A 25,491-nucleotide genomic window follows, 5' to 3' on the forward strand; every position below is an offset into this window, starting at 1 on the left:
CAAACAATATAAATTATATATGAATGAAATAAAAATTTCAACACTTTACAATCCACATTTGTGCACACATACTCGTTAGAAACTGTAATTCAATAGCATTTTTCAATAATATTTTATATGTAAAATTTTTTTTTATTCATCAGTTAAAGAACTATTTATTTATTATAATTATCATATTATATATGATATATAGTAGTAATTTTTTATGATTAAGTCTTGGTTTACATTATCAATAAAATTGAAAAAAGTGGATTAAATGTAAAAAAAAATTTTTTATTTTCCAAATCCTGTAGAGAAGGTGGAGTAGTTGGTAGTTTGAATATATTTATAAAATTTAATAATATTTTCGCTAAAATTACTTAAATTAAATTTTATTTAATAAATTCTACAAAATCTAATGGAAATTTCAAGGATTTTTTTTTATTGAATAAAATAATTAATTGTAAAAATTCAATAGAAAAAATTTAACCATTTCCAGTAGTCCTCTTCACCTCCTTCTCCAAAAGTCCTTAGGAAAACAAAAATCACCTAAATAATCTCTGAATAATTTCAAAATCAGGAAAGGACAATACAGGTAATTATTCCACGTACGTGTTTAAATTTATTATTATTAAGTAAAGTGTCGCACACACATTAAAAGATAAATATGTGTGTGTTCGTACAGCGAGTGTTGTGTGTACTAGAATAGGTAATGATTAATGATATAATCTATAATAGTTTAGATACAATAATATATATTTTATCTTTTAAATAATTTATTTTCTCCATTATTTTTATTTTATTCATAATTTAAATTCGTCACTCGGGTGAGAAGGGCACGAAAGGTTGTTTCAATAATTAAATGTCCATACGAATTAATCATTCCCACCTCGATCACTGTTTTAATTTTTTATAAAAATAAAATAGTTTATTTTTTTTTTATTTATTTATTTACTCTTTTTTTTATAAATCCAGGGACGATCCATTTAACTTTTATTTTCGTCTCCAACCATGGAAAAAAATTAAATAAATAATAATAATAATCACTATTATTATCAATTAGCAATGAAGAGTTAATAATTAATAACAATTATAATAATAAAATATATATTGATCGACTCTATTAATTTTGGTCAGTTACAATTAAGCTGTCACCCTCATTTTTTAAATATTCTTCTTTAATTTTTTTTTTATCAAAGTATTTTATTTCTCCTTATATTAATATTATAATTTTTTTTAATTTGTATCCTTCTGTCTCGATGCTTAAAATGAATTCTAGTTTATTAAATAAATAAATCAATTTGCATTTCAGTACACATTAAGTCGAGTACAATAAGGATAATAATAATAATAATAATAATAATAATAATTTATAATAATAATAATAATAATAATAATAATAATAATAATAATAATAATAATAATAATAATAATAATAATAATAATAATAATAATAATAATAATAATAATAATAATAATAATAATAATAATAATAATAATAATAATAATAATAATATTTATAATAATTATAATAATAATAATAATAATAATAATAATAATAATAATAATAATAATAATAATAATAATAATAATAATAATAATAATAATGAATGAAAAGATGTTTGATAAATGGAGGCATTTATTATTGGAAATAAAGATGTCGATAATAAATTAGTTTAACTCCTGCCTCGATTCCTGGACTAGGTAGACTTGCGATCCTGGTACAGTGGATGTGGTGACAAAGCTGCGGTGTTTCGCACGGATCAGGGTTAGATTGCTTTCGGCAGTGTCTGCACGATCTTCAGCAGCCTCAAGTTCCCTCTGGAACCGCCGGACTCGGGTGACGCTCTGTTGAGACATGCCTTCTTGCTCCTGGAGCTGTCTCTTGTAAATAGATACCTTCTGTTGGGCCTTGTCCAGCGACTCTTGGAGAAGAGCAATGTTCTTGGAGTCCTCCTCAACTTGGATCATCACCTCCTTGATGTTGCGCTCCTTTTTGCGGAGGATCTTCACGGTTTCCGCGTGTCGGCGTTTCTCCTCGTCCAATTCCAATTCCAAGTCACGAATCTGAGAAAAAATAATTTTGTAATTTAAGGTTGTTGAAAAAAAATTAAAAAATTGTCAATTATCATTACCCGGGATTCAAGCTTGCTGATGATACGCTTGCCACCGACAATAGCGTTGGCCTCAACCTCTTCCAGACGCACTGAGAGATTCTTTACTTCGATTTCTAGGGACTTCTTAATAGACTCGATCTTGACAATGCGCTCTTGTTCTTCGTGCAAAATTTCAACTGTGTGCTTAAGCTCAGTTTGCACGCGTTGGTATCGCTCATCGCTCACTCTCAATTCTTTGGTAACTTCCTCGTAGTCACCGGCTAAAGCTGTCAATTCTTGTTCCAATTTTGATTTTGAAGATGTTATGTTGACGTTTATGGTTGTCAGCTCATTGATGCGGCTTACTGACTCTTCGTATTGCTGCTCGACGTTTCTCTTTGCGCGTAGTGCCTTTGAATAAATAATTCATTGATTTATTTAATTTCATTTTTAAATCATTCAATAAAATTATAAATAGTAATAGATTTGTTTTTAATTAAAAAATACTCACGGATTCATAGTTGCCGCGAATTTCTTCAATTTCAGCAGTCAATGATTGGAGTCGGCGTTGACTTATTCCCAATTGATCAAGTGTTACTGACAATTGACGTTGTACTTCATCGTAGTGAGATTGCAATTCCTTTAAAAAAAAAATCAATGTTTTTCATGTCAATATTAAATATTTCTTTAAAATTTAATTTATAGTTTTTTTTTTTTAATTATTAAATATGAAATTAAAAAAAATTTTTTTTTGAAAAATTTATTTTTTAAAAATAATCCGAAAAATCATGGAATTTTTGCCGAAAAAAAATTTTTTTAAAATACATACTGTCAAAGTGAGCGATTGCTTCTTGATAGTCTTCTGTAGGTCAATGTTATTTTTGTTAGCAACATCCAAAGACAATTCCAATTCAGTGATCTGTATCTGGAGCTTCTTCTTGATACGTGTAACTTCAGTTTTCAATTTAGTTTCAGCTTCGACCACTCGGGCGTTCAACTGTTCAATTTCAATGCTGGTCTGTTTGCTAATTTTGAATGAATAAATCAAATAAATTAATGAATATAAAAAAACACAAAGTTATCAACGAAAAAAAAAAAAAAAAAAAAAAGACATTTTCAAACATGGATAGACTTTTAAGAATAATATCGATTGTTTGGACTACCTCTTATCCATATAATAATTGCTAGACCTAATGTCGAGTTCCTTCAATTCGTTAGTCAATTCGTCGAGGGGCTGGGTAAGTCTCATCTCTTCATCCTTGAGCAATTTAGCGCGATCCTCCATCATTCTAACGTGGTCTCGCTCATCCCACATAGCTTGCATAGCTTCTCGTTGGTATTTTCTGATATCCGCGAGCTCTGTCGTGCCGGATAAATTTTTCGCCGACTCAGCTCTCAATTCGAATTCAATAGCTCGGGCGGATTTTCCACGTAAACGTTGGCTGTGATCTAATGCCTGTTTAACGTGTCGCATTTTTTCGTTGTTCCTTACTGTTTGTACCATTAAGTCGGCCATTGTCACGTCCAGGGGAATCGGGCGTTCGTTTCGGAAAGATTTTGTTGTTTCTTCAATATTCGACGGGAGTAGATCCTTGGTTACGTGGGTTGCCTCGACAGCTTTTCTCAAACTAAAGTCTGAACGTTTTGCGATCTTTAAACCAAACAATTTTCTGCTTAATCCAAAGATTACTTTACTTGGTCCTTAGTTATTTATTTTTTACTTTAAATATATTATAGTTTAAAAAATGAACAATAAATAATTACAAAGGATTGGTCGGTAGAAAAATTAAAAAATAGGGAGTTTCAGTAATAAACTTGTGAGTTAATGTATTTCCGCGCGCGAGCTTTAACAAACCGCACTGGCATGAAAGCACTTGAAGATAGCTGGCCTGTTCCCCGGACTACAAAATTAGATATTTAAAAGGTCAGCCGTCGCCAAGTTGCCCGCACCAATCATCATCAATTTTTCCCCGTCTTTCCGCTCGATTTTCATTCTTATTAGTTCTCCCACTTTTAACTTATTATTGTTATTAATAATTATTAATAACTTTATTTTAAAGAACATATGTTGATAATGATTAATTTTTATTATAACTATCATAAATTATTTTCAGATGAGTGAAAAATCGTTTATAAATTCAAAGTCAATTTCATAATTTTTTTTGTCTATTTTAAAAATTATTATTATTATTATATAATGCTATTATTATAAATTTCAGGATCAAATTTCATAAAGCTGTCAAATTCTTAGTTATTTTTTAAAATATTCAAGTCCAAAAATATTTTTGGCAATAACAAAATTAATCTAATTGTTAACTTTTAAGCTTTGAAAAAAAAATCGATTATTTATTTACTAAAAATTTTTAAATTCAATCAACTTTAAAAATTAATTAATTAAATTTTTCAAAAATTCCAATCTAAAACTAGACTTAAAAAAATTGTTTTCAAGTAATAATTTCAAAAAAATTAAAAGTAGATAATCTAGTTGAATAAAAAATTAAAGTTTTCCTATATATATAAAAATGCATATATGTCCTTTCAAAAGATTATTTAATAAAAATTATAATCCAAAATGTTTTGGCAAATGAATCGTAAATACGCGTGTGATAAATCACAACTAATTAATCATCTTTATAAGTAAATTTGAATGTAAACCAATAGCAAGGCAATCGCATACCTTAAAATGAGACAAATGATCCTTGGCTTGGTCTTCCGCCTCCATGGCGTGCTGAATTAATTCTTCAGCTGTGTAAGGAAGAACGCGTTTTCGTTCCCACAGTAACCGTTCGTCAGACCAGGGCATTTCTGGATACTCTGGATTTTTAACGACATTTCGACTTTTCTGATCAATGTAATCGATCATCGGCTGGTAATAATTAATCCCATAACTGTAATTTTTGTCGTAAACTGTCGTAGGGTGAGATTTTTTCCATTTTGTGTCCAACGGCATGTGAGACAATGGCACGTCACCCGACATTTTAATGTGTTGAACAATATCCAAATGCGTCAACAACAATTATAATATTAATAATTAATATTTTTGTTACTATTAATTATTATAAAGGCACTAATCACGGAATTAACGCGATGATGAGAGGACAACAAATGAAACTGGTTTCGATGGTCAACAGACATGAATATGAGTCTTAATGCGTTGGGTATCTTTTGTAGTTTTGTTTTTCAGGTCTCGATCCATCGATTTAATGTGTGATTACTTAGCTGGTAATGAGAGCGACCAATCAGCACCGCTAATAAGTAGATCGGCTTGCGGGTATTGTATATTATTAGAGAGCTGTACTAGATAATATAATGCCGAGGTGTCGATGATTGGCGAGGCAAACTGTCGAAGATTTCCCCCAGTAATCGATTAGTTATGTTTAGTGTTGATTGATAGATCACGTGTCATCTGGTCACATGTAAAAGCTCCCATTCAGTCTTCATTCAGTTTAACTCTTCTTCTATTCTTTTCTTTCTTCTTCTCCATCAATCGATCCCGAGATGTCGGACTTTACTCCCAAGCTTTCACTTGCTTGCATTTTATTTTTATAAAATAAAAAAAAATTTTCTGTTTTTATATTTTACGATTTTTTTATCAATTTTTTCAATGTCAAATTTTTGAACCAAATTCTGAAATACAATTTCACGGAATTGATTGAAAAAATTGATTAAAATTCAATAAAATTTAAATAAACTTTTGTTCAATTATCAAATAAATAAATTGCCATTGTCCTTGAATAAGTTCTGTTGAAATCGTCGATTGATTCGGTGAGCTAGGCCATGGTTATCGATCAAAATAAATTCATTGCGTCATCGATGATTAACAACTAAAAGTCTATCCATGATAGAAAAGAAAATTGAAAAAAAAAAAAAAAAAAAAAAAAATTAAACAACTCACCGAATGCATTCTATTTCTTCGTCTTTCTCAGCAAGACGACGATCGGTTTCGTGACGAAGTGCACTTAGTTCGGCTGACAAACGCTGGGATCGTTGTTCTTCTACTTTGCGGCCCTGAAATTTATTGGAAGAAAGATAAATTGTAGATTGGATCAATTGTTATCTCTAAAAAAATTTTTTTTTTTTATAAAACTAAATTTGGAAGATAATTACAGCTTCAGCTTCTTTGTAAGCGGCTGCTAATTCTTCACGTTCGTTCTCCAGACGACGGAGCTCTAATTCCAATTCATGGAGACGTCGGTTCATGTCACCCAATTGGTTCTTAGCGTCGGATAAATCATCTGAAACAATATTTTCCTTTTATAATTTTGAATAAAAGAATTTTTAAATTATTTAAATTGTGAGATTAAAGGTCACGGAACTTCTTCTCAGTTAATAAATATTCATGGTGGTGCAATCAGCATCTAAGGGTTGTTTATTGCGATACTCAGCTTTATTGGTTTAAGAAAGTTCGATTGCTTGAGTTTTGAAGTAGAAGGAAAATGGAAATGAGAAACTGGTAATGTATTTTTAACAATTAGTATTATTTTCCTGGGTTCTTTGCTTCGTAACAAAAAAGTTTGCTCTTATATCAAGCAGTCTTGATGCTCAAGCTGTCCGGAAGATTATGTTTAATTACATTGAAAATATTTAAATGCTTTGACTTTTCGGGCTGTATATTACCAACTGAAGAAGGGTAGTTATTGTTAAAGTAGAAAAGCTCTCCGGGTTTTGAATATTTATTAAAAGTTATCATTTATTTTTGTTTTGTTAACTTGGATAAACTTTTAATTTAATTTTTAAATAATTCAATTATATTTTTATAGAATCACAAGTTATTGAAATAAACAAAATTTTCATTTCAATCAAACATAAAAATTTAATTTATATTAAATAGAAAAAATTTCAGATATTTCTTTTAAAAATTTTTAATAGTTATAAAATTATTAAAAAAATTAAGATTTTTTTTTTTTTTTAATGATTAAACTTAATAAAAGTTATTAAAAATTAAAAACTTAAATTTTTTTGTAAGGACTTAACTATAATTAATAAATAAGTGATAAAAAGTGGGGATCGGCTGTTAATAATATTGATTTGATAAAAAAAGAAAAAAATCCAAGAATTACCTCCAAGTTTCTTATTTTCACGTGCAAGTTGTTCCTTAAGATCACGGGTCTTCTCCAACTCGGCGTTGCATCTCATAAGCTCCTGCTGTTTGTTTCTAAGATCACGCTGGCTCTGCTCGTACAGAGTAACGGTCTCCTCCAACCGCGACTTCAACTCGATATTAACCTTCTCCAAGTGCTCAACGCGCTTCTGCATTTCCCGAGCAGTTCCATTGGCCTTCTCAAGATCGATAATGAGAACCTCGACCTCGGACTGCAAGCGCGACTTCTGCTTCTCCAAATTGTTGATCCTGACCAAGAGGTTCTCGATCTGCTCCTCCTGTTCCTGGATGCGGCAGGTGAACTTGCGACGGATTTCCTCGACCTCTTCGACGCGAGCATTTGCTTCGGTTTCGTACTTGGATCGCCAGACTTGGACCTCGCCAGTGGCCTTCACCAGCTGCCGTTCCAGGTCCAGGCGTGCCTCAGACTCTTCCTCGAGCTGAACTCGGACGGACTCGAGCTCGGTCTCCACCTGGTGCAAAGAAGCCTCGACCATCATGCGACGACGGTCTTCATCCTCCAAACGACGACGAGCGTCCTCCAATTGGCTGGCCAACTGAGACTTGGTGTAGACAATGCTCTCCATGTTTACTTTCAAGTCCTGGACTTCTCTTACCAGCTCGGTGTTTTCTTGGGACAAACGGGTCTTGTGGCTAGTGATGTCCACGATTGTACGGTTCAGTTCCTCGATCTTGACATTCAATTCCGAAATATGGATCTCCAATTTCTCAATCGTTTTTATTGAGAGTACTTTCTCCTTTGTTACGTTGTCCAGCTGGGCCAAAAGTTCGTATACCTCTTGTTGGAATTTTGCTTTTTCTTTGTCCGCCCTAAATTTTTTAATTATTTATATTATTGGTTGTTTATCTCAAATAATTGTTATAGAAAAATTTAACAATAGTCATTGGCAAAAAGATTCATTTTTTTCATTGTGTTTATTGAAAACATGAACTGTAAGGTAAAAGACCCAGTTATTGACACTTGCAATTTTATTTTAATTAAAAAAAACAAATCAACTCTCATAAAAAAAATAAATATTATTATTAAATTGTAAATTTCAAGATAATTGTTTTTTTTTTGAGAACATTTTTTTTTTAAATAAGAATTAAATTGCAAGTGTCAAACAATTAGGCAAGTGTCAATAACTAGGTCTTTTACTTTATATTGAAAAAAAAATTAAAGAAGAAAAATGTTTTTAAATAAAAAAAAATGTACAAAAATCAAGTCGATAAAGGTCTTAAAAATGATTTTGTTGGCATAAGAATTTTATTTTTTAAAATCGAGTTAATTTTATTCGGTGTATTTTTTGTTTTAAAAAAATTTTGAGTTTGATCGTCTTGAATTAAGCAAATAAATTTTTTGAAATAAGAAATTTTTTTTAATTTAATTAAATTTTACTTTATTCCATTTAAAAATAAAATACTTCATCTTCTTCTCTAACTCCTCATCACAAATAAAAAAAAATTTTTTTCAAGTTAAAAACCTAAAGAATTTCATCACCCAAGATTCAAAAACATAAAAATAGCCGGTTCCATCTGCAATTCCCATCAAAATCATAACAATGAAAACCGAAAGCAAATATCTGTCATCATGTCTCCTAAATAAAAATATGTTCCCTCAAAAATAGAACAAAAAATTCAAAAATATCTCTCCCATATAATATAATACATAATAAAAATAACTGGTCTGCGTCCCCAATAGTTTATTTAAGCCTCTGAAATTGGTACAGATTATCTAAATCCAAATTTCATTTAATTATTGTATATTTGTCAGAAAGATCCGTCATGCTGACACTGGGTAATTATACGTAGGTCATTAACTGAGATGTTTATAACTTCTAGAAAAAAAATCTTCAAAAAATAAAAACAGTCCCATCCTTTAAACGTCCACCCACGCGATCATGGAAGAGTGTAAGGTGTCGTCCGTTTGGTATTTATCCGAGTGGGGATTTCAGGCCGGTAACGTGGACTAATATGGCGCGCAGTGGGGTTGAGAATTGCTTCGCGGACTCGGTTAAAAATAGTCATAAGCCGCGTAACTCAGTACGCTAAGCTGAAGAACCGACTTCTACTGGCTCTCTTATTTATTCAGATAATTACTCGCGATACTTTTCTATAAATCAATAAATTCATTAATTTTCTCAAAATAATTCTCCATCAGACTCGGTTTAAAAATTTAATCTAAAAATTATTTAAAAATCTCAAAAAATTTTAAGCGAATCAAATTTTGAAAAAAGTTTCATTTTTATAGCATCTGGTCCTAAGTTTAGAAAGTTTTTGGCAGAACAGGCCATTTATGTATTTCAGGTGTACATTCTCTCCTCGGCTCACTTTTCTCTCCACGACAGAGCTTGGAGACCAGCCAGTTCCGCAAACATAATCATCATTTTTAAATAACGCCGCTTAATATTTTAAGTAATAATTCCGCTGACCTGGCGCGAGCTTTTGACATCTGGTCAATTTGGTCCTGGAAGTCGACCACGATTTCTTGGTGCTTCTTTCGGAGGTGGTGAGCGGTCTCCTCGCTCTCCAGATGGACATCTTCCAGCAGTTTTCTTAGCTTTAGCAACTCAGTGTCTCTTTTCTTGTTGATCTCAAACTGAAAAAAAATTTTTTTAAGTAAAATTCTTTATCTCTAAAATTCTAAGTTACATTGAAAGAAAATTACTTGAGATTCAGCGCCACCCTCAGCTTCCTCCAAGCGCTCGGATAGTTGGATAACCTGGACACTGAGATCGGCCCGTTCACGTTCAATCTGAAAATTTAAACAAACCAAAGAATTTATTTTTATTGTCAAATTTTCAAAAATTTTACGGCTTTATTTTTTTTTAGAAATATTTAAAAATTTGACTAAAAAAAAAAATGGGAAAAATTGATTTCAATGATATCTGAGTTCTCTATTTAAAATGGTCATTCCTCCCACACTCGTATCGCGATTTCTAAAAATAAGTGTTCTATTACGAGAAAATTATTTGAAATTTATTCAACAGTAAAATTGAAAGTGATAGAAATAAAATTTCTCTGCAACGCAAGATTACGCGGTAGTTTGGTATTAAAAAAAAAATTTTTTTTAAAAAGCTCACAAATAACAATTCTAAATAAAGCTGCGCCTACAGCAGCTTTATTCACCTTACAAACGGCCGTTTTTCCGCTATGGTTTACAATAATCCTCCTTTGTTTCGCTCGCTTCTAAACTACTTTAGTTCATTGATATCTTAGATCTTGTCAGTATCATAAAAGCGCCTGTAATTTATGTAAAACAATTAACCCCATGACTTTGGAATGAATTTAAATCATCATAAACATTTGTTCTTAAAATGATAAAGTTAAACAAAAATTTCTGTTTTTGTTTTTTTATTTTCAGTATATTGATTCCAAGGCCGATCTTTCGAGGCCATAGATTCAAACGCATACCAATTCTCGGTCATTAAATACGCGAGGTAGGAATGCAATGAGCAAAGAGCCGCCGAAAGGCTTAATCTGAGATGCCCCAAAAATAGAGACGGTTAGCTGGACTTTTCGACCTAGTCATATTACCCCTTCTTTTTAAAAATATTTTATAAATTATTTATAAATAACGTATTTATTTATCGAGTGTTAAGTATCCGAAATTTCATAAATTTTATACAAAATAATTTACAGTTAGACTTACCCTTTGACGTAATTCTCTCTCACACTCTAGATCTTCTTGCAGAAGACGAATTTTGTCCTAAAACAAAAAATAATTCAATAAATTGATTAATCAAATTTTTAAATTATCAACATGAATTTATTGATAAGAAAAAAACAATTATACATATATTTATATTAATAGTATTGTATTTTTAAAGCAGATATAGCTCAGACAAAGTTAGATCTTAAGATCTGGGCTTTTACGTAATCGGACGACAAAAATATCCTCGTTGAACACTTTGTTACGCGAAACGCGTTAACTAGAAAATTTAGGACTCAGCACCATTTGCAAACTTTAAACAAAACTCAAAAATATTTATAAAATTTTTTATCTTTACTTATACAAGAAAAATTAATATTTATATTAATGAAATTAACAAAACCAATACATCAGACAGATCTACGTCACACATTTATTTATTTATAAATTTATCTATTTTAGTCTCGCTCTATCCGGTAGACATTTTCAGTCGTTCACTTTGGCTTCTTAGATGGTTGGCACTAACATCCATGGTCACTGAACTCCGAGGCACTTTTCAGTCTTTTTTATTTTTGTAAAGTCACATCACTAGCACAGACACTACACACAAGTCCTATTTTTACTTATTGCTAAAATTTTTTACTAAATCAATCATTGATGACTAGTCAATACCATTTATTAGTTAAAAAATAAATTAATAGACAAATAAATAAAACAAACCTCAAGTCTTGTAAGAGCACTTAGATCAGCGCTGTACTCGATGCTAACATCGGCATGACCAGCACCTCCAGTGCTACGGTAGGTGTATTTTGAAGTTTTCGCAACAGCTGAAGACGACATTTTCAGCTAATTTTATGTTATTTTTCGTTCAATTTCCGTTTAAGCTCTTGTGGTTCTGCTCAGAGGTTCTTTCCGGCCCCTGTCGGTGCTGCCAAATTATTAAAATTATTAATTATCAATAATAGATGTTTGACGATAGGGATAAATTGGAAAATCGGTAAAATAAATAAAAAAAAAAAAATTAAAAGTTTAAATTTCTAATAAAAATTAAATGATATAACACAAAATGAAAATTAATAATGATAAATAGACACCGTAAGAGGGTGGATGATTAAAAGTCGTGTGAATATTTCTTCGTGGTAACTGCCAACAAGTCGTATCTTCCACTGGGTTTCGGAGTCGACCAGCGCCCTACTCGTTGTGCGCTAACGCCGTCGTTCGTATGATGCGCGGCTACTTGATGACCCCGTCATAATGATCTAACGCGCATGCGTGTTTCATCATTTATGATCAGGGCAGAGATGAAAATGAAAATGAAGATGATAGTTATGATTATTAATATTTCTATTACTGTTATTATATATATTTTGAGTACGAGTATAAGTATGATAATATATAAGCATCCTCGCAACCATCTCAGAAGTAAAACGCATCTTGTTATCTCATTTATTTTATTACAAATCTTCTTATTTTATCTTTTGGATTTTGTTTTTGTTTTTGGGTTTTCGCGGGTACTCTCAGACGGTGGAACATTTAAATCCGAGAGAATTTACATCATTAGTAATAGTAACTCGCATATTCTTGGTGATGCGTTTTAGCGTTGATCACATTTCCAAAAACACCACGACAACTCATCGCACGAGGACGATGCCAAAAGCTTGTCGGGGGTGGAAATTCTAAATTACTTTCTCTCATATTTGCAAGTCCCTTTCCTTCTTCTTCTTCTTCTTTTTATTTATTTTTTTTTTTTCGCAGCGTATATAGAGTAAAATTATATGTATGGAGGTTTAAGTGTATCTCGTCATGCTTCCTTGGCATTCACCACGCTTGTCGTACTTTGGATTGCATTTTTCAGGTTTAATTATGACGAATATATTTTATCGTATTTTTAGATCTTTATATATTTTTCGAGTATTTACATAAACTTTCAGTATTCTTTTTTGAGAAATTCACCAAAAGTATTTTTGGTGAAAAATTTAAAGGAATATTTTTTAAATGATTGAACAAAAAGTTGAGCTTATTAATATTATTTCAAGTATTTAAATGATGAAATTGTAAGAAAAATAAAAAAAACTAAGAGGTCAATCTAAAATTCTTGTAACACATTTTTAGTTTTCAAATTTATGTAACAAAATTTTTCTATTAATAATTTTTTTATTATGCAATCCGCGTTTAAATAAGTTGAGAAAGTAAAATTAAATTTTAGTGACAATGAAATATTTACAGGTCGAAAAAAAAAAAACAATATTTTTAAAAATTATTTAGCAAATTAAAAAAAAATTATAGTTTAAATTTTTCACTCAAATATTAAACAATTTTAAATTGCAGAAAAATTTTACAACCAAAAATTGTCAAATATTTTATTTTAGAAAAAAAATTTTTTTTTATGATAAATTCTTTGAAGAACAAAATATTAATATTAATAAATAATCTAAAAAAAAAAGTTTTCCCAGATCCGTTAAGAATGGTATCCTGCCCCACTACCTCCGAGTGTCTATAAAAGGTTGCCAGGCAATGGTGGGCAAAAATTAACGTCAGCCTAGCTAAAGCTCACAGCGTAATTTGAGATTATCTCGCTCCTACTTCTTCCTCTTCCTCAGTCCTCACTTACTTCTACTTCTACTTCTACATCTCTATCTAAATCTACAACTGCTCTCCATCATTATCGTCATCATCATCTCCATCTTCATCTTTTGATGTTCGCATGTTTAAGATGAAGATCCTCTTCTTCAGATCACCTCCGCCTCTTTACAGAATAAGCCCGACGACTGAACTATACTGATCAGCGCTGTTGAATCCCTTTTAACAAAACTTGTCCCAAGCATCCAAGCACAGTAGCTCGCTCTGCCGTTGGATCGCTAATTGCTGAACATTTTGCCAACTTAACCGCGACCGAGAATAGAACAGACCCCCCAACATCCTATAAAACTCATCATGTATTTCAACAAAGTTTTCTAAAAGCTTTGTGCTTGCACCATTGCCATCACCACCATCATCATCATCATCATTGTCTTTGTGCTACTTTGTCTTCATCACAACTTCTTGCATTGACTTTCACTGCTTCTACTTCCACTTTCATTACTTTTTTTTTTTTTTTTTTTTTTACATATGACTCGTTACTTTGCATAGTTTCAGCGCAATTTCACGATGCAATAAATCTCAAAACAGTAAAAAAAAAATTTTAAGTACCTTCTAAGTCACAATAAAACAAAAAAGCATGTTTTGAATTATCTAATTTTTTTTTTTTTAATTTAATACTTCAAAAAATATCAGTTTTTTTTTGTGAAAAAATTCCCACAATTTTCTACTCATTCTTTATTTCCATTTTGGTAGTTTGTATATTTTATCGTGATAAATAATCGGTAAAAATTTAATTTTTAAATATTTATACTATTTATATACTAGAATATTGAGCAAAAAATTTTTTAAAATTGGACTTTTATTTTTTTTTAACATTCAATTTTTAATAGAAAAATTTTTGATTTTTTTTAATCGATTATTTTCACGATAAAATAATATATTTTGACGAACCAAATTTTCTTTCTTCAATTCTTTATTTATCCTTGACACATCTCAACTTCCCCGTTACATGACTATTCCTCACTCCGACAGACTGACTCATTGTCAAGTTAAAATTGTACAATTCGAAAGACTAAATAAACAATGACAATGATAATAAAATAAAAATGAATAAACTTATCAAGGTAAACTCGTAACAATGCGTAACTGTAAATATTTAATGGTAGTAAATAGCAAAACTGAAAGTTCTATAAATTAACAAAATAGAGCCGGGTGACTGGTAACATAGAAACTAAGAATCTTATAGGTGTAAGGATAAGGATAAGGAGAAGGAGGAGTTAACTTAAAGTTTGTCGGGCAGATAAGACAGCTCTGAGGAATTGTTTATCATAATAAATGGAATAAAGTTTTGGTATTATTTAAATTATGCAGTTTAAATTGGGCAAAAGTTTAAGCTAAAGATGAAGAAATTAACTCGGTGTTCCTTCATCTGGATCTGACTTCTCTTTCTCCGATGTTTAAACTTGTTCTTGTTCCTTTTATTCGTGTTAACTTTAAGGCACGCTGCCCCAATTCTCTAAATATATCGCACCATCCAAGTTAACTTCTGTCACTGGTATACAGTATACAGTATACAGTATACACAGTACACAGTACATAGTACATAGTATACAGTACACACCAGTGGACTTTTCGTTCCAAGGTACTCTGACTAAGATATCCACTCACGGTCGAGTGTTTATAAACAGCTTAATCAAATTAATTCAACTTCGTTGTATTTTTATTTATCTGACATCGTTTTTTTTAGGTTTTATTGTTTTTATCTCTGCTAGAATTATAAGGAGCTTATTTATTTCAAGGACTGGTACAATTATTTTCCCGTAGGAATTCAACTCTACTATGATTCCTTTTTAATGAAGACAAACTCTGGAGTTTGATGTATTTGTCAAACTTTCATAAAAAAATTAAAAAAAAAAAAAATTTTTTTTTTATTTGTGAGATCAATAATTAAAAATAAAAAACATAAATTTCAAAAATGAAACTCGCAACTTGAATCACCGTTGTATTAATAGTCGGTTATAAATATCTGACTATAAAAATATCGGCATGCAACAGTTGGTATAATATTCTGCGTTAGATCTTTTAACGACTTAACAACTGCATTTTATTTATATTTGTCTGTATATCCAATGCTTAGTATTTTGAGTAAAGGCAGGTTAATGATAACTTTATGTTTAATAATTATGTTATTTATCACCAGAGTATTATTGTTACCGTCGTAATTGTTGTTATTGCCGAATCTTGGTGTTTATTATGCGGTAGTATGATAGAATCAAAATAGAAATACCAGCTCACTCGTATAATATATGATATGAGTATGAGTAAAGACATTATTATTATGTTCCAAGTAATATTATGTTCACGAGACTTGGTTGTTTAAAACCATTTTAGATCGTGACTCAACTTATAAGTATAAATATATAAAAAACAAAATGTGTTTTTATATTTTGTTATTTTAATAAATAATATTCTATTTTTTTACATTTCATTACATTCAACGATTTTAGAATTTTTGCAGATAAATTTTAAAAATTAAAAAAAAAATATAATTTTCCTATGACGTTTTTAGTCAATCAAGACGGTAATTAATATGTCTTCTCATTAATAGCCGACGTCTTAAGCGTAACGTCACTATAATTTCTCCGTGATTTAGTTATCGCGTGTCTATTCATTAAAGTCTCATCGCCTGATTGTGGGTTACACTTAGAGCTTAATCGTAGTTAGTCAAATTTCTATTTGAAAATAATAAAACTCCATTAAATTACAAATTTTTATTAGAAGCTAAGAAGGGTAAGGGTATAAATACAAATCCATTCAACTGTCTTCTATTTTTATCTAGAGTTTTACCAGTTAAAAATAAAATAAAAATATGAGTCATGTTACAGATTACTGCCAGTTTTTATACTTTTTTTCGTGTATAACTCTTGGAGCGCTATCTGATGAAAAGCTCTTGAAACTAATGTGCCATTTAATCATATGTGTCGGCTCGCTTGGACTCTACTCGCTCTTGATTATTGGTTGTCTGACTACATACGCCGCTTTACTACTGTCGGTCGACATTGCTGTTTTCTCTTAGAGATCTATTTTACCGTTAGTTTTTTCATTTAAATTATTCAAATTCTCTTTGTATTACGCTCTTCTTAACCATTTTTAAAGTAAAAATAATTATTTTTGAAATGGCAAAAAAGGAAAACTGTGGAAATTATTTTTTTTCTTTTTTTTTGGGGAACTTACACTGAAAAAAAATGAATTTGATTCGAAAAAAAAATTTTTGAACCAAGAAAATAATCTTGAAGAGGTTAATTTTTCTATATCAAAATGAAAAATTCTTCAATCAAGCAAAATTTACTTTAAAATAACGAGAACTTTTTTTTCTTTCCTTTAAAAGCGTAAAATAAAGTTAAAATATTTTTTTTTAATATTTTAGAAGCTTTTAAATACTTTTTTATAAAATTTTCAGGGTACCCCATTTTATCTCCCGCACCCAGCTTGCACCTCCTTCCCATATTTAGTACAAATATTTCTTATTTTCTGTCTGCAAGCCCAGAAACTCAGTGGAATTTAAAGATTATAAGCCCAGTAGAGTAAACTACTTAAAAAATTTTAAAAATTCTCATTCTGTAAAATTCTTCTTCATTACAACTTTCTATTTTCATAAAATAAATTAACTAGATTACTTACCGGGGTACTAATAGTAATCCAAAGTGAGTGAATAAATTAGAATGAACTGAGAGCATTCTTAGGTCCCTTTAATGGAGATTAATATATTTACAAAAATTTATTGTTGTTATGGCTTAAATAAATTAATGGCTGTATAGAAATAGTTTAAATTAAAACGAAAGTGAAAGAGCATAGAAATTAACAGTGCGTAGAAGGAGAAAGAGGAAGAAAGAAAGATATTAAAGCTATTCTTAAAATAGGGCTCGAAAGCTGCCGGTGTTCGGTGTTCACTGTTTAGTTATATATATATTATATATATATATATATATATATATATATATATATATATATATATATATATATATATATATATATATATTTACATTTATAACAGTGTTTTTGTGTATCGCATAACGTCTACACGTACATAATGCCTGCGTATGTGATTAAAGTGTAAGTGAGGTGATATTATTATAGAATGAATGCTTTAAAGAAAGACACCGACCAAACGCGAGAATAAGTCGGAGAAAGACGTGTGTATTAGTCAGCTGCCGTTGCTGCAGATACCGGGTTCTTCAGGGTCTCGGAGATTCTGTTCCGTTAAATCTAAACGCCACGACGCTCCAACATAACGCGGTTAAAAGTATATCGACAAAATGTCTCCCAATTCGAACATTATTGTCGGTATATCGAAGATTTACTCTTCAGTTTAAATCTAAGTGTTCAAAAATTCACACTGGTGTTCAAACGAAAATTATTTTGTTTAATTTAATAATAAGTTATGGGTACAACTTCTATAAATTAATTATCTAGTGAAAATTATAAGTTATAGTGAAGTTTTTTATTTATTTAATTAAAAATGTCGTTCAGAAATTATGTAAGTACTAATTTTTATATTGATTTAAAATTAATTGAATTTAGTTAATATAATCTCGGGTGATTCAGTAAATTAAAATTCAAATCTTGAACATCTTCTACCTGAGAACGACTGACGTTAATTTAATGAATTATTCTTCAGTGAATTAAGACTCGGAACAGACCCATGCCAATAGAAGAATCAATTTGTTTTAATTTCATTGCATTAGTGAGTTACTTTATTGACTAAAGACACCGAATACCCATGCAGGAGTGATTATTCCGGCTATTACGATTCCTGACTATTAATTCGGTTAATTACAAATTATCCGCAAGTATAAATAGGTATTGGAAAGCAAAGCGCGATATAATCTTCCTTTACCGAGCTAATTGATCCTTTTTGATCCTTTTTGAAGAAATCGATGTAATTACACATATGAGAATGAGCTTTGAAGATATAAGCCATCGGCTTGAAATTGTAAGCTCCCTTTGCGGATTGTGTTGGTATTTAGTTAGCTCATTATTTTAAAAGTTATGTTTGACGATCGATTGTAGCTTTGGAGTTCTATAATTAGGTACAAGATTTGAGTTATAAGACGAGATGAAGTATATTTTTTTTATTAATGATTTTTTTTCCATAGTATGGCTTATATTAATTTAATTTTTCAAAATTAAATTTTTTTTTAGAACTAATTGTATCGTAAAATAATTTGGGGTGCTATTTTATCGTTGGTTTTTTTTTACCATGACTATTAAGTAAAAAAATAAATTAATAATAGTTATTTACAGAAAAGGGAATTCGAGTATTAATAATTGGGACCAAAATAAATTTGGAAGAGATTTAATTGTATTATTAAACGGTCGATTTCTTGAAATTTTAAATAATTGATGTAATAATAATTTTTTTTTTTTTAATTTTGCATACTGATCAACAAAATCTTTATTAGAGTTATTCTTTTTTATTATAAATATTATTGTTTTTATATTGTGTAAATTTATGTTCATAACATTCAATAATTTTATAAGTTTATTTAAAATTAAAGAGTTCGAATAATAACTGTAAGGTATTAGCGTTCCAAAAATAAATTGTACTTACTCCAATTAACATTTTGACCGCGACATCCCGAATTTAATCGAAATATCGGCTATTGAATGATAATATTAATAATGACCGTCTTCCTTAAATACATTTTAGTCTAATCTCAAAAAACTTCATAACTAATGGATATGTATGGGTAAATCTTGATACCTAAATAAGAAGACAAGCCGTCACTGTTTAATAAATAGAACTATATTAATGAGTATCAGTTCGAGTTGGGCTGTAATTTATCAATATTTTACTATCGGCATAGCCATTAATATCCGCTGTTAGAGTTGTCAATATAACATAAAGTACACTTCATGAATATTCAAAATTTTATATTTGGATTTATCGATTCGTGTTTTTATATTTGTCGAGATACGTCCCAGCGTATCTTGACAAAACGTCACAGTAGAATTAATTTTCGATGCTAGCTTTTGTCAGAAATATATTGACTTGAATTGACAGTGAAATTAAAAATTTTCAATAAAACAATTTTAGTAATAATAATAATTAAAAATGTCATTCACCTGCAATTGAAAAAAATTTTAACGTTTGCAAAATATTTTGAAAATTTTAATTAAAAATAATTTTTTGTTATTTTTATTCGCGATGACAGGGTACTTTTTCTCGAGAGTACTTAATTAGCTTCTATACTTAGAAAAATTGACTAGACCGAACAAAAATAAATTTACTACACGATACACAACAAACTTATTATTTACTTCAATTGAATTGCTCTGCAGATAAATAAAAAATTTAAATCCTAATTAATCAGAGAAAAATGGAAAAATATTATAATGTTTTTACTACTGCTTGTCAAAATACAGTTTGACGAAATTTTATTTTTGGAAGGACATAAAAATGCTTATCAAGTCTATTTATTTTGGTGTGTTTATCAATTCGCGTACCGTGAACGGCAGCCGTTACGTTGACGGGTGTTGAATAAAAACAAAAACTAAGAGCCGAGAGAAAAAATAAAAAAGTTAACGAAGCGAAGCATTTCGCCGGGTTATTAACCGTATTTACCCAGCAAACATTCTTTCGACGATTCCCATCGTCTATACCGAAATATCTCAACCGAGGGCTAAGATTCACCCCGAGAGCGACACGATCGCAATATATTTAAATGTTAAAAAGTGTATATAAATGTAAACGAAAGAGTATTAAATGTGATTTAATGCTCTGCCTATTTTCAAGCAGATGAGCCAATACCAGAAGTTAAATAATGAATACATCGGATAAAGATGTAATTATATGTATCGTATAGATATCACTTTGATAAAATTTATTATAGAAAGTAAAATAACACTGCATGTGTTGAGGTACCACGTCGAAATAGACGGACTTGCTGGGCTTGTACCAAAAGTCGCGACTATTTGTCGCGTCGGTTAACTTTTCGGCTAATTGTAAATAACAAATCTATTGTTCAATGTACAAGCAACTAAGTTCTTCAAAGTGTGGGTCAGTATTAAAGTTATATTAATGGGTAAAAAATATACTAGACTAAAAATTTGTCTTAAATCTGGTTCTGAACTATTTTATGTACAGAGACTTGATATTTACAATTTGAGATAGATTTAGATATAAGCTTGTTATTATGTAAAAGGTTATAGGTCATGATTTTCGAGACGGAACAAGTGCGAGCTTTTTTTGATTTATGCCAGTGTCGAATTTCGTCGTTTACATATGCAGTGGCTTCCCTCTGGTGTTGCCTTAGGGGTATCTAGGTCAAATGGTAATACCGATCGCTTGTCTATATATAGTTATGAACTTTTTTTTTTTTTTTATCTGAGGAAATGAGTTAAATGTTCGTGCGGATGTTTAATTGATGATGGTAATGGAAAGCTTTTAGTTTTAGAATTATTTATTTTTTTCCGGTTTCAAGAAAATAATAAGGATAAATTAATAAGTCTTTAAAGATACTACAATTGTCAAGCGTAAAAAGTGTCATCAATTGATTTTCATTAAACAATTTTTAAATTACAGTATCGATAGTACTACCTTAAGGGTAGATACTGTCATTACCTGTGACTAACTGATCATTCATATTTATCATAATTCTTTATGTGTTGTCGTTTTATAAAGAATATACCAGGAACGATTTATCTAAATCACACCAATATCAAGGAAACAGACCTTCAAAAATTTGATAAAGTAGCTTTCCTTTCAGTTCATCTGCAACCCAGTAACTCTCTCTAAAGCTTTTGTTATAAATTATGATTATCTCGTTAAAGAATTTCTGTAATTCTCTGCAATATTTTTTTTATTATAATTTTTTAATATTCTAATGGATTATTATTTATTTTTTGATGTTCCTAAAATTCTCTCAACTATTTCTTCTCTATATTTATGAAGCATTAAATTTTCTTTTGGAAAACTTTTTTAGAATGCTATTCCAAACTTAACAAAAATTTCCATCTTATTAACTTGCATTTTTTGCTAAATAAAAATGTTTATAAATATGAGACGTGTTTGAAACTTATAACAAAAAAATTTTAATAAAAAAGATAACAAGCTTTGCTTTAAAAAAGCACACTCTTTACTTGCGATACGAGGTTATCCGGCGTATTTTTATTTAGTCTTTTAAAAACACGATCAGTAGAAGGAAATAAAAAAAAAAAAAAAAGGTATCTTCACGAAAGAAAACGAGAACGAAAGCTTGGAGATGGTGAAACGGAGGAGGAACGACGAAATGGAGTAGTAAGACATGGAATGTAACGTAATGTAATGTATATACACAACCAGTAAGAGAGAAAAGGGAATCGGAAGGTAGTATGTAGTATGTAGTGTGTAGTATGGTATTATGTAGTCTCTTGCACGAGCGTCGATGCATTAAATATGAATGCAATGTTCCGTAGACGTAGACGTGGATCTACTCTTGCACGTGAGGGAGGTGTCGGTGGATTAAGGTATCGGGTAGTAGCTATCAGTATACTTGTAGATATAGTTATAGATGTAGACGTACAGTAGCTCTGTGGTGAACCCGACCCCTTTGGGGTTAAAGTCAATCAAAAGAAACGCCCGGCGTCCACACAACTAAGCATCATATCCCTAGACACAAACACAGAGGTCGACTGGTTAGGTATGAGGATGCTAGTAGACACGTGGTTGTACATGCTGGAGAGATACCCTACCCGTGTCTTATGTCTCTGGTTATATTATGGTAGCTTCGTGTCATATCCCCTTCAATTGGCATCTCCGTACTCTCCAAGTGTAGAGCTCTGGTAGAACCAACCACCAACCACCTCACATCTTCTTCTACTCTACGAAATGCTTCTCCAGTTATTTACATTTCTCTTGGGCAGGATTCAACCAACTACCTTCTATTACATCGTCTTGGAGATTCTGTGAGGGATAAATATATACCGTGTATTCTTTGAGGCTGGCTGCTTTGAGGATAAATCGATTTGAAGGCTATCAATCCTGATAGACTAGAGATTATTGAGGAGATGATGAAAATTGTTTGATTTTTGCTGAGATGATGGGGAGGTTTTAGTTTTAAATCTGAAATGCGATTGACCCTTCAGGACATCTCTGAAACTTTTCGAGCTTAAAAATTGGAAAATTGTTGTAGAACATATTTTTTTGGATTTTTGATGCTGCGATATCTTTTGAGAGCGTAATTTGAATTTGATTTACTTGATGGAATTTGACGGATTTCTTTAAGCAGAAAAAGTTTATACATGATCTTGCGGTGGTTAATCTAAAAATTTTAAAGTTATTTAAAAAAAACTTAAAAAAATTTTATTTTCGTTTTTGTTTCAAAATATTTAATTTTCATAGTAGCAAATTAAAAATCAGATATATTTATAATTAGAGTTATTTCGGACCGTGCGTAGATTATTTCAAATAAACACAAAAATTAATGAAAATCTATTTGAGTTTTTTTTTTTTAAGAAGAGAAAAGTTTTAGTATCATGTTTTATTTTGTATTGTCACGGAGTTTTCTCAGAAAAAAAGTAAAAGTACGAGCTTTTTCTCGTTGTTTTATCTTTTCATTTTAATCTCGTTTTTTTTTTTTTTGTTTTTTTGCACGGAAAGGATATAAGGTTTACTTAGAAAGAGCAAAGAATAAGAAAGAGACCGGATAGAGCTCAGTAGACTTAGTAGTGCAAAGTGTCGGAAGTTTTCCAATTACAATGCTTAGCCGTCGAAACACTCGTGATTTTCCATTCTCACTTTGACAACTTGTAAAATAACCGTCTCGAAACTCAAACAGAGATAAGGATTTTACAGAATGGGCTGAGTGTGATCAGCTGCCTTTGTGGAATGGGATTCGAGTCGAGTTGATAATCATTTTGTTTCGTAGCGGAGGCTGAGAAGCAGGAGGCCTTTATTATCGGTACCAATAAGTAATTATTTACTAGACGAGTTAATTAAAGGAGTATCCGATTTCACACCAAAGAAATTTATCGTCTTTCCACGTACTTTTACTCGTTTACTTCTTCAGGAGAGAATTCTACCACACTTGCTCGCTCGTAAAAATTGAATTATTTTATGGGGGTTTTATGTCACGTTATTGCCTACCGTAAAAATTAAATGTATTTTAATATACTGGCGTCCAATGTCCAGGTTTTATACATGGAAATTTACAGAGATGCTTACGATAATTTATTTTATAGATTATCCGTAAAAATTTGTCTTTAAAATTCATTTTAAAGAATAACGTCTTAAAATTGACTCTTGTTTTTCATAAAAAATTTATTAGAGATTAATATCAGTCTAGTCAATTTTTAACTTCTCGTGTAAATGATTAATAATTTTTAAAAATGAAAACTTATTCATTTCACCTCGATTTTAAATCAAACTATTGAAAAATATTCTATTTCACAATAGAAAATTTTTAGAGTATTTTGCAATTAATCTTAAAAGTTTCCTAAATTAGGGATGTAAATTTCAACGTCAGTATTTAGTTGAATATAATTTATCAAAATTCTAAACTAAATTTTTAATTTTCTAAAATAAGATTGTATTTACACAATGCCAATAAAAACAATAAATTTATATCATCGTATTTTTTGGCAACGTTAGAGTTGAATAAATTGGAAAAAAAAAAAAAAAAAGTGCCGAAATATTAAAAAGTAAAATCGAGTAAATGAATATAATTTCCATAGAATTTGATATTTATATTATTGGATAGTGTTTATCTTAGTACGTAATACTGGTGTATTGATATAAAAAAACAGATAAATAAACAAAAAAAAAAAAAGGTTGGCTCGGTACCAGAGTCCAAACTATATAAAATAACTCTTGGCTAGTGTACCGATGAAAATTGTTGAAACAGTATAATGCTTGCTTTTATCATGTAAACAGTTGTGTATTCTCTCGCACGCAGATCAACTATCGAATGCATTTCAAATAGATCTTCTGTCACGTTCTTCTCTCGATTCATCCAAAAAAAAAAACTTTTAAACCATCTACATCGACAATTTATTTGCATGCGTATCCATCATTTGTCTAAACAATGGATATTATTCCAATAGAAAAAAAAAATTTTTTTTATTTTGCATCTATTATTGGACATGTAATAGTAACGCCTCATTTTTATATCTTCAATGATAATTTGTAAAAGAGGATTAATTACTAGTTTTCAGGTAATCGTTAATACTTCAAGCTGTAATTAACTCAATTAAAAAAAAATTATTGAAGAGCTTTATCGTCTTGATTTAAATTGAAAAATTCTTGAATTGAAATAATTTTCTTGATTTAAATAAATTTAACTTAATTAAACTCGTCAAAAATGATTTTTTTAGTTAAAAAATTTTTTTCAAGAATCAAATTAATTTTTTTTCCGTGCAGGACATCGAAATTTCATCTAGGAGTAAAACATAAAATAATAATCTATACGTCGAGTAGAATCTCGGACTCGGAAAAGGAAATGCATTGAAAGAAGTAAGAGCAAGAATGTAGATCGGATGTATTTCTCGATGAGTGCACTTGGAGCTCGGTGTTGGAGTTGCTGAAGCTCCGGCTGGGATTGCCACTGCACTAGGTTTAAATATAGATTTAGGTGTAGGATAGAGCTGGACTGAAGTACTATAGTGTTATGCAGAGGATGTAGGTTGCAGGATGTATGTGGTAGAGCAAATGTGGCTGAGAGCCGTCGACGAAGAAGCCATCATCGTCCCCGTGCTCTGGAAACCGCTGTCGGACTTGCGGCAACGAATGCGGAGCTTCAAGTTTCTCTTCACCCCTTTATCGTCGTCCACTTACTCTAGTCTTCTATGTGCGTTGTTCTATATATTATATATCACATACATATATCTGTATTATCTAACTATGAATGTGTTTTGTTAGACGTATGTATATTAGGGTGGGTCAAAAAAATCGAATAATTTATTTTTGATTTTATACTCTGAAAAATAGGTTCGTAGACACCTAAAAAGAATTCTCTCCAAGTATAAGCTCTTAATTATAACGGGAAGGTCCTCCGCTTTGCGGGTTTCTATTTTTTTCGAATAATCAGATAAAAAAATTTATATCT

The 25,491-nt window shown here is 30.4% G+C and overlaps 3 protein-coding genes across 6 annotated transcripts in view; 1 reads left to right on the forward strand and 2 right to left on the reverse strand.

Annotated features, from left to right (window-relative positions):
* Nucleotides 1–1,600: 1,600 nt before the first annotated feature.
* On the reverse strand, nt 1,601–12,076 carry LOC141536258 (paramyosin, long form). Its single transcript, XM_074256658.1, has 12 exons — nt 11,923–12,076; nt 11,549–11,756; nt 10,829–10,885; nt 9,845–9,931; nt 9,609–9,775; nt 7,136–8,007; nt 6,183–6,310; nt 5,971–6,083; nt 2,905–3,100; nt 2,587–2,715; nt 2,115–2,486; nt 1,601–2,046 (listed from the first exon to the last, which is right to left on the reverse strand). Exons 2-12 carry the CDS (start codon nt 11,666–11,668, stop codon nt 1,651–1,653), a joined length of 2,637 nt encoding a protein of 878 aa, XP_074112759.1. The 5' UTR covers nt 11,669–11,756; nt 11,923–12,076; the 3' UTR covers nt 1,601–1,650.
* On the reverse strand, nt 3,164–5,891 carry LOC141536301 (paramyosin, short form). Its single transcript, XM_074256735.1, has 2 exons — nt 4,753–5,891; nt 3,164–3,726 (listed from the first exon to the last, which is right to left on the reverse strand). The coding sequence occupies exons 1-2, from the start codon at nt 5,050–5,052 to the stop codon at nt 3,235–3,237; spliced, it is 792 nt and encodes a 263-aa protein (XP_074112836.1). The 5' UTR covers nt 5,053–5,891; the 3' UTR covers nt 3,164–3,234.
* Nucleotides 12,077–17,690: 5,614 nt separating the features above from the next.
* The window catches only part of Fhos (Formin homology 2 domain containing), a 133,358-nt gene continuing 125,557 nt past the window's right edge, over nt 17,691–25,491 (forward strand). For all 4 annotated transcript variants that reach the window (XR_012480243.1, XR_012480246.1, XM_074252144.1 and 1 more), the window contains exon 1: nt 17,691–17,945. Coding sequence is in view for 2 of the 4 variants with exons in the window: in XM_074252144.1 (XP_074108245.1) it covers nt 17,928–17,945 (18 nt within the window). In the remaining 2 variants the exon portion in view is untranslated. The remainder of the gene's footprint in view (nt 17,946–25,491) is intronic.

Source organism: Cotesia typhae, unplaced genomic scaffold (assembly GCF_013202065.1).
Source record: "Cotesia typhae breed Kobodo isofemale line unplaced genomic scaffold, CoteBio_Ctyphae contig_123, whole genome shotgun sequence".
NCBI classification, from domain to species: Eukaryota; Metazoa; Arthropoda; class Insecta; order Hymenoptera; family Braconidae; genus Cotesia; species Cotesia typhae.

Excerpts from the sequence above, each read along its gene's own strand:
- LOC141536301 (XM_074256735.1), bottom strand. The coding sequence starts at position 5,052 with ATGTCGGGTGACGTGCCATTGTCTCACATGCCGTTGGACACAAAATGG. Across the intron at positions 3,727-4,752 it reads ATCATTTGTCTCATTTTAAG|ATCGCAAAACGTTCAGACTT; the intron begins GTATGCGATTGC and ends TTTGGTTTAAAG.
- LOC141536258 (XM_074256658.1), bottom strand. The coding sequence starts at position 11,668 with ATGTCGTCTTCAGCTGTTGCGAAAACTTCAAAATACACCTACCGTAGC. Across the intron at positions 8,008-9,608 it reads ATGTCAAAAGCTCGCGCCAG|GGCGGACAAAGAAAAAGCAA; the intron begins GTCAGCGGAATT and ends TAAAAAATTTAG. Across the intron at positions 2,047-2,114 it reads TCAGCAAGCTTGAATCCCGG|ATTCGTGACTTGGAATTGGA; the intron begins GTAATGATAATT and ends ATTTTTTCTCAG.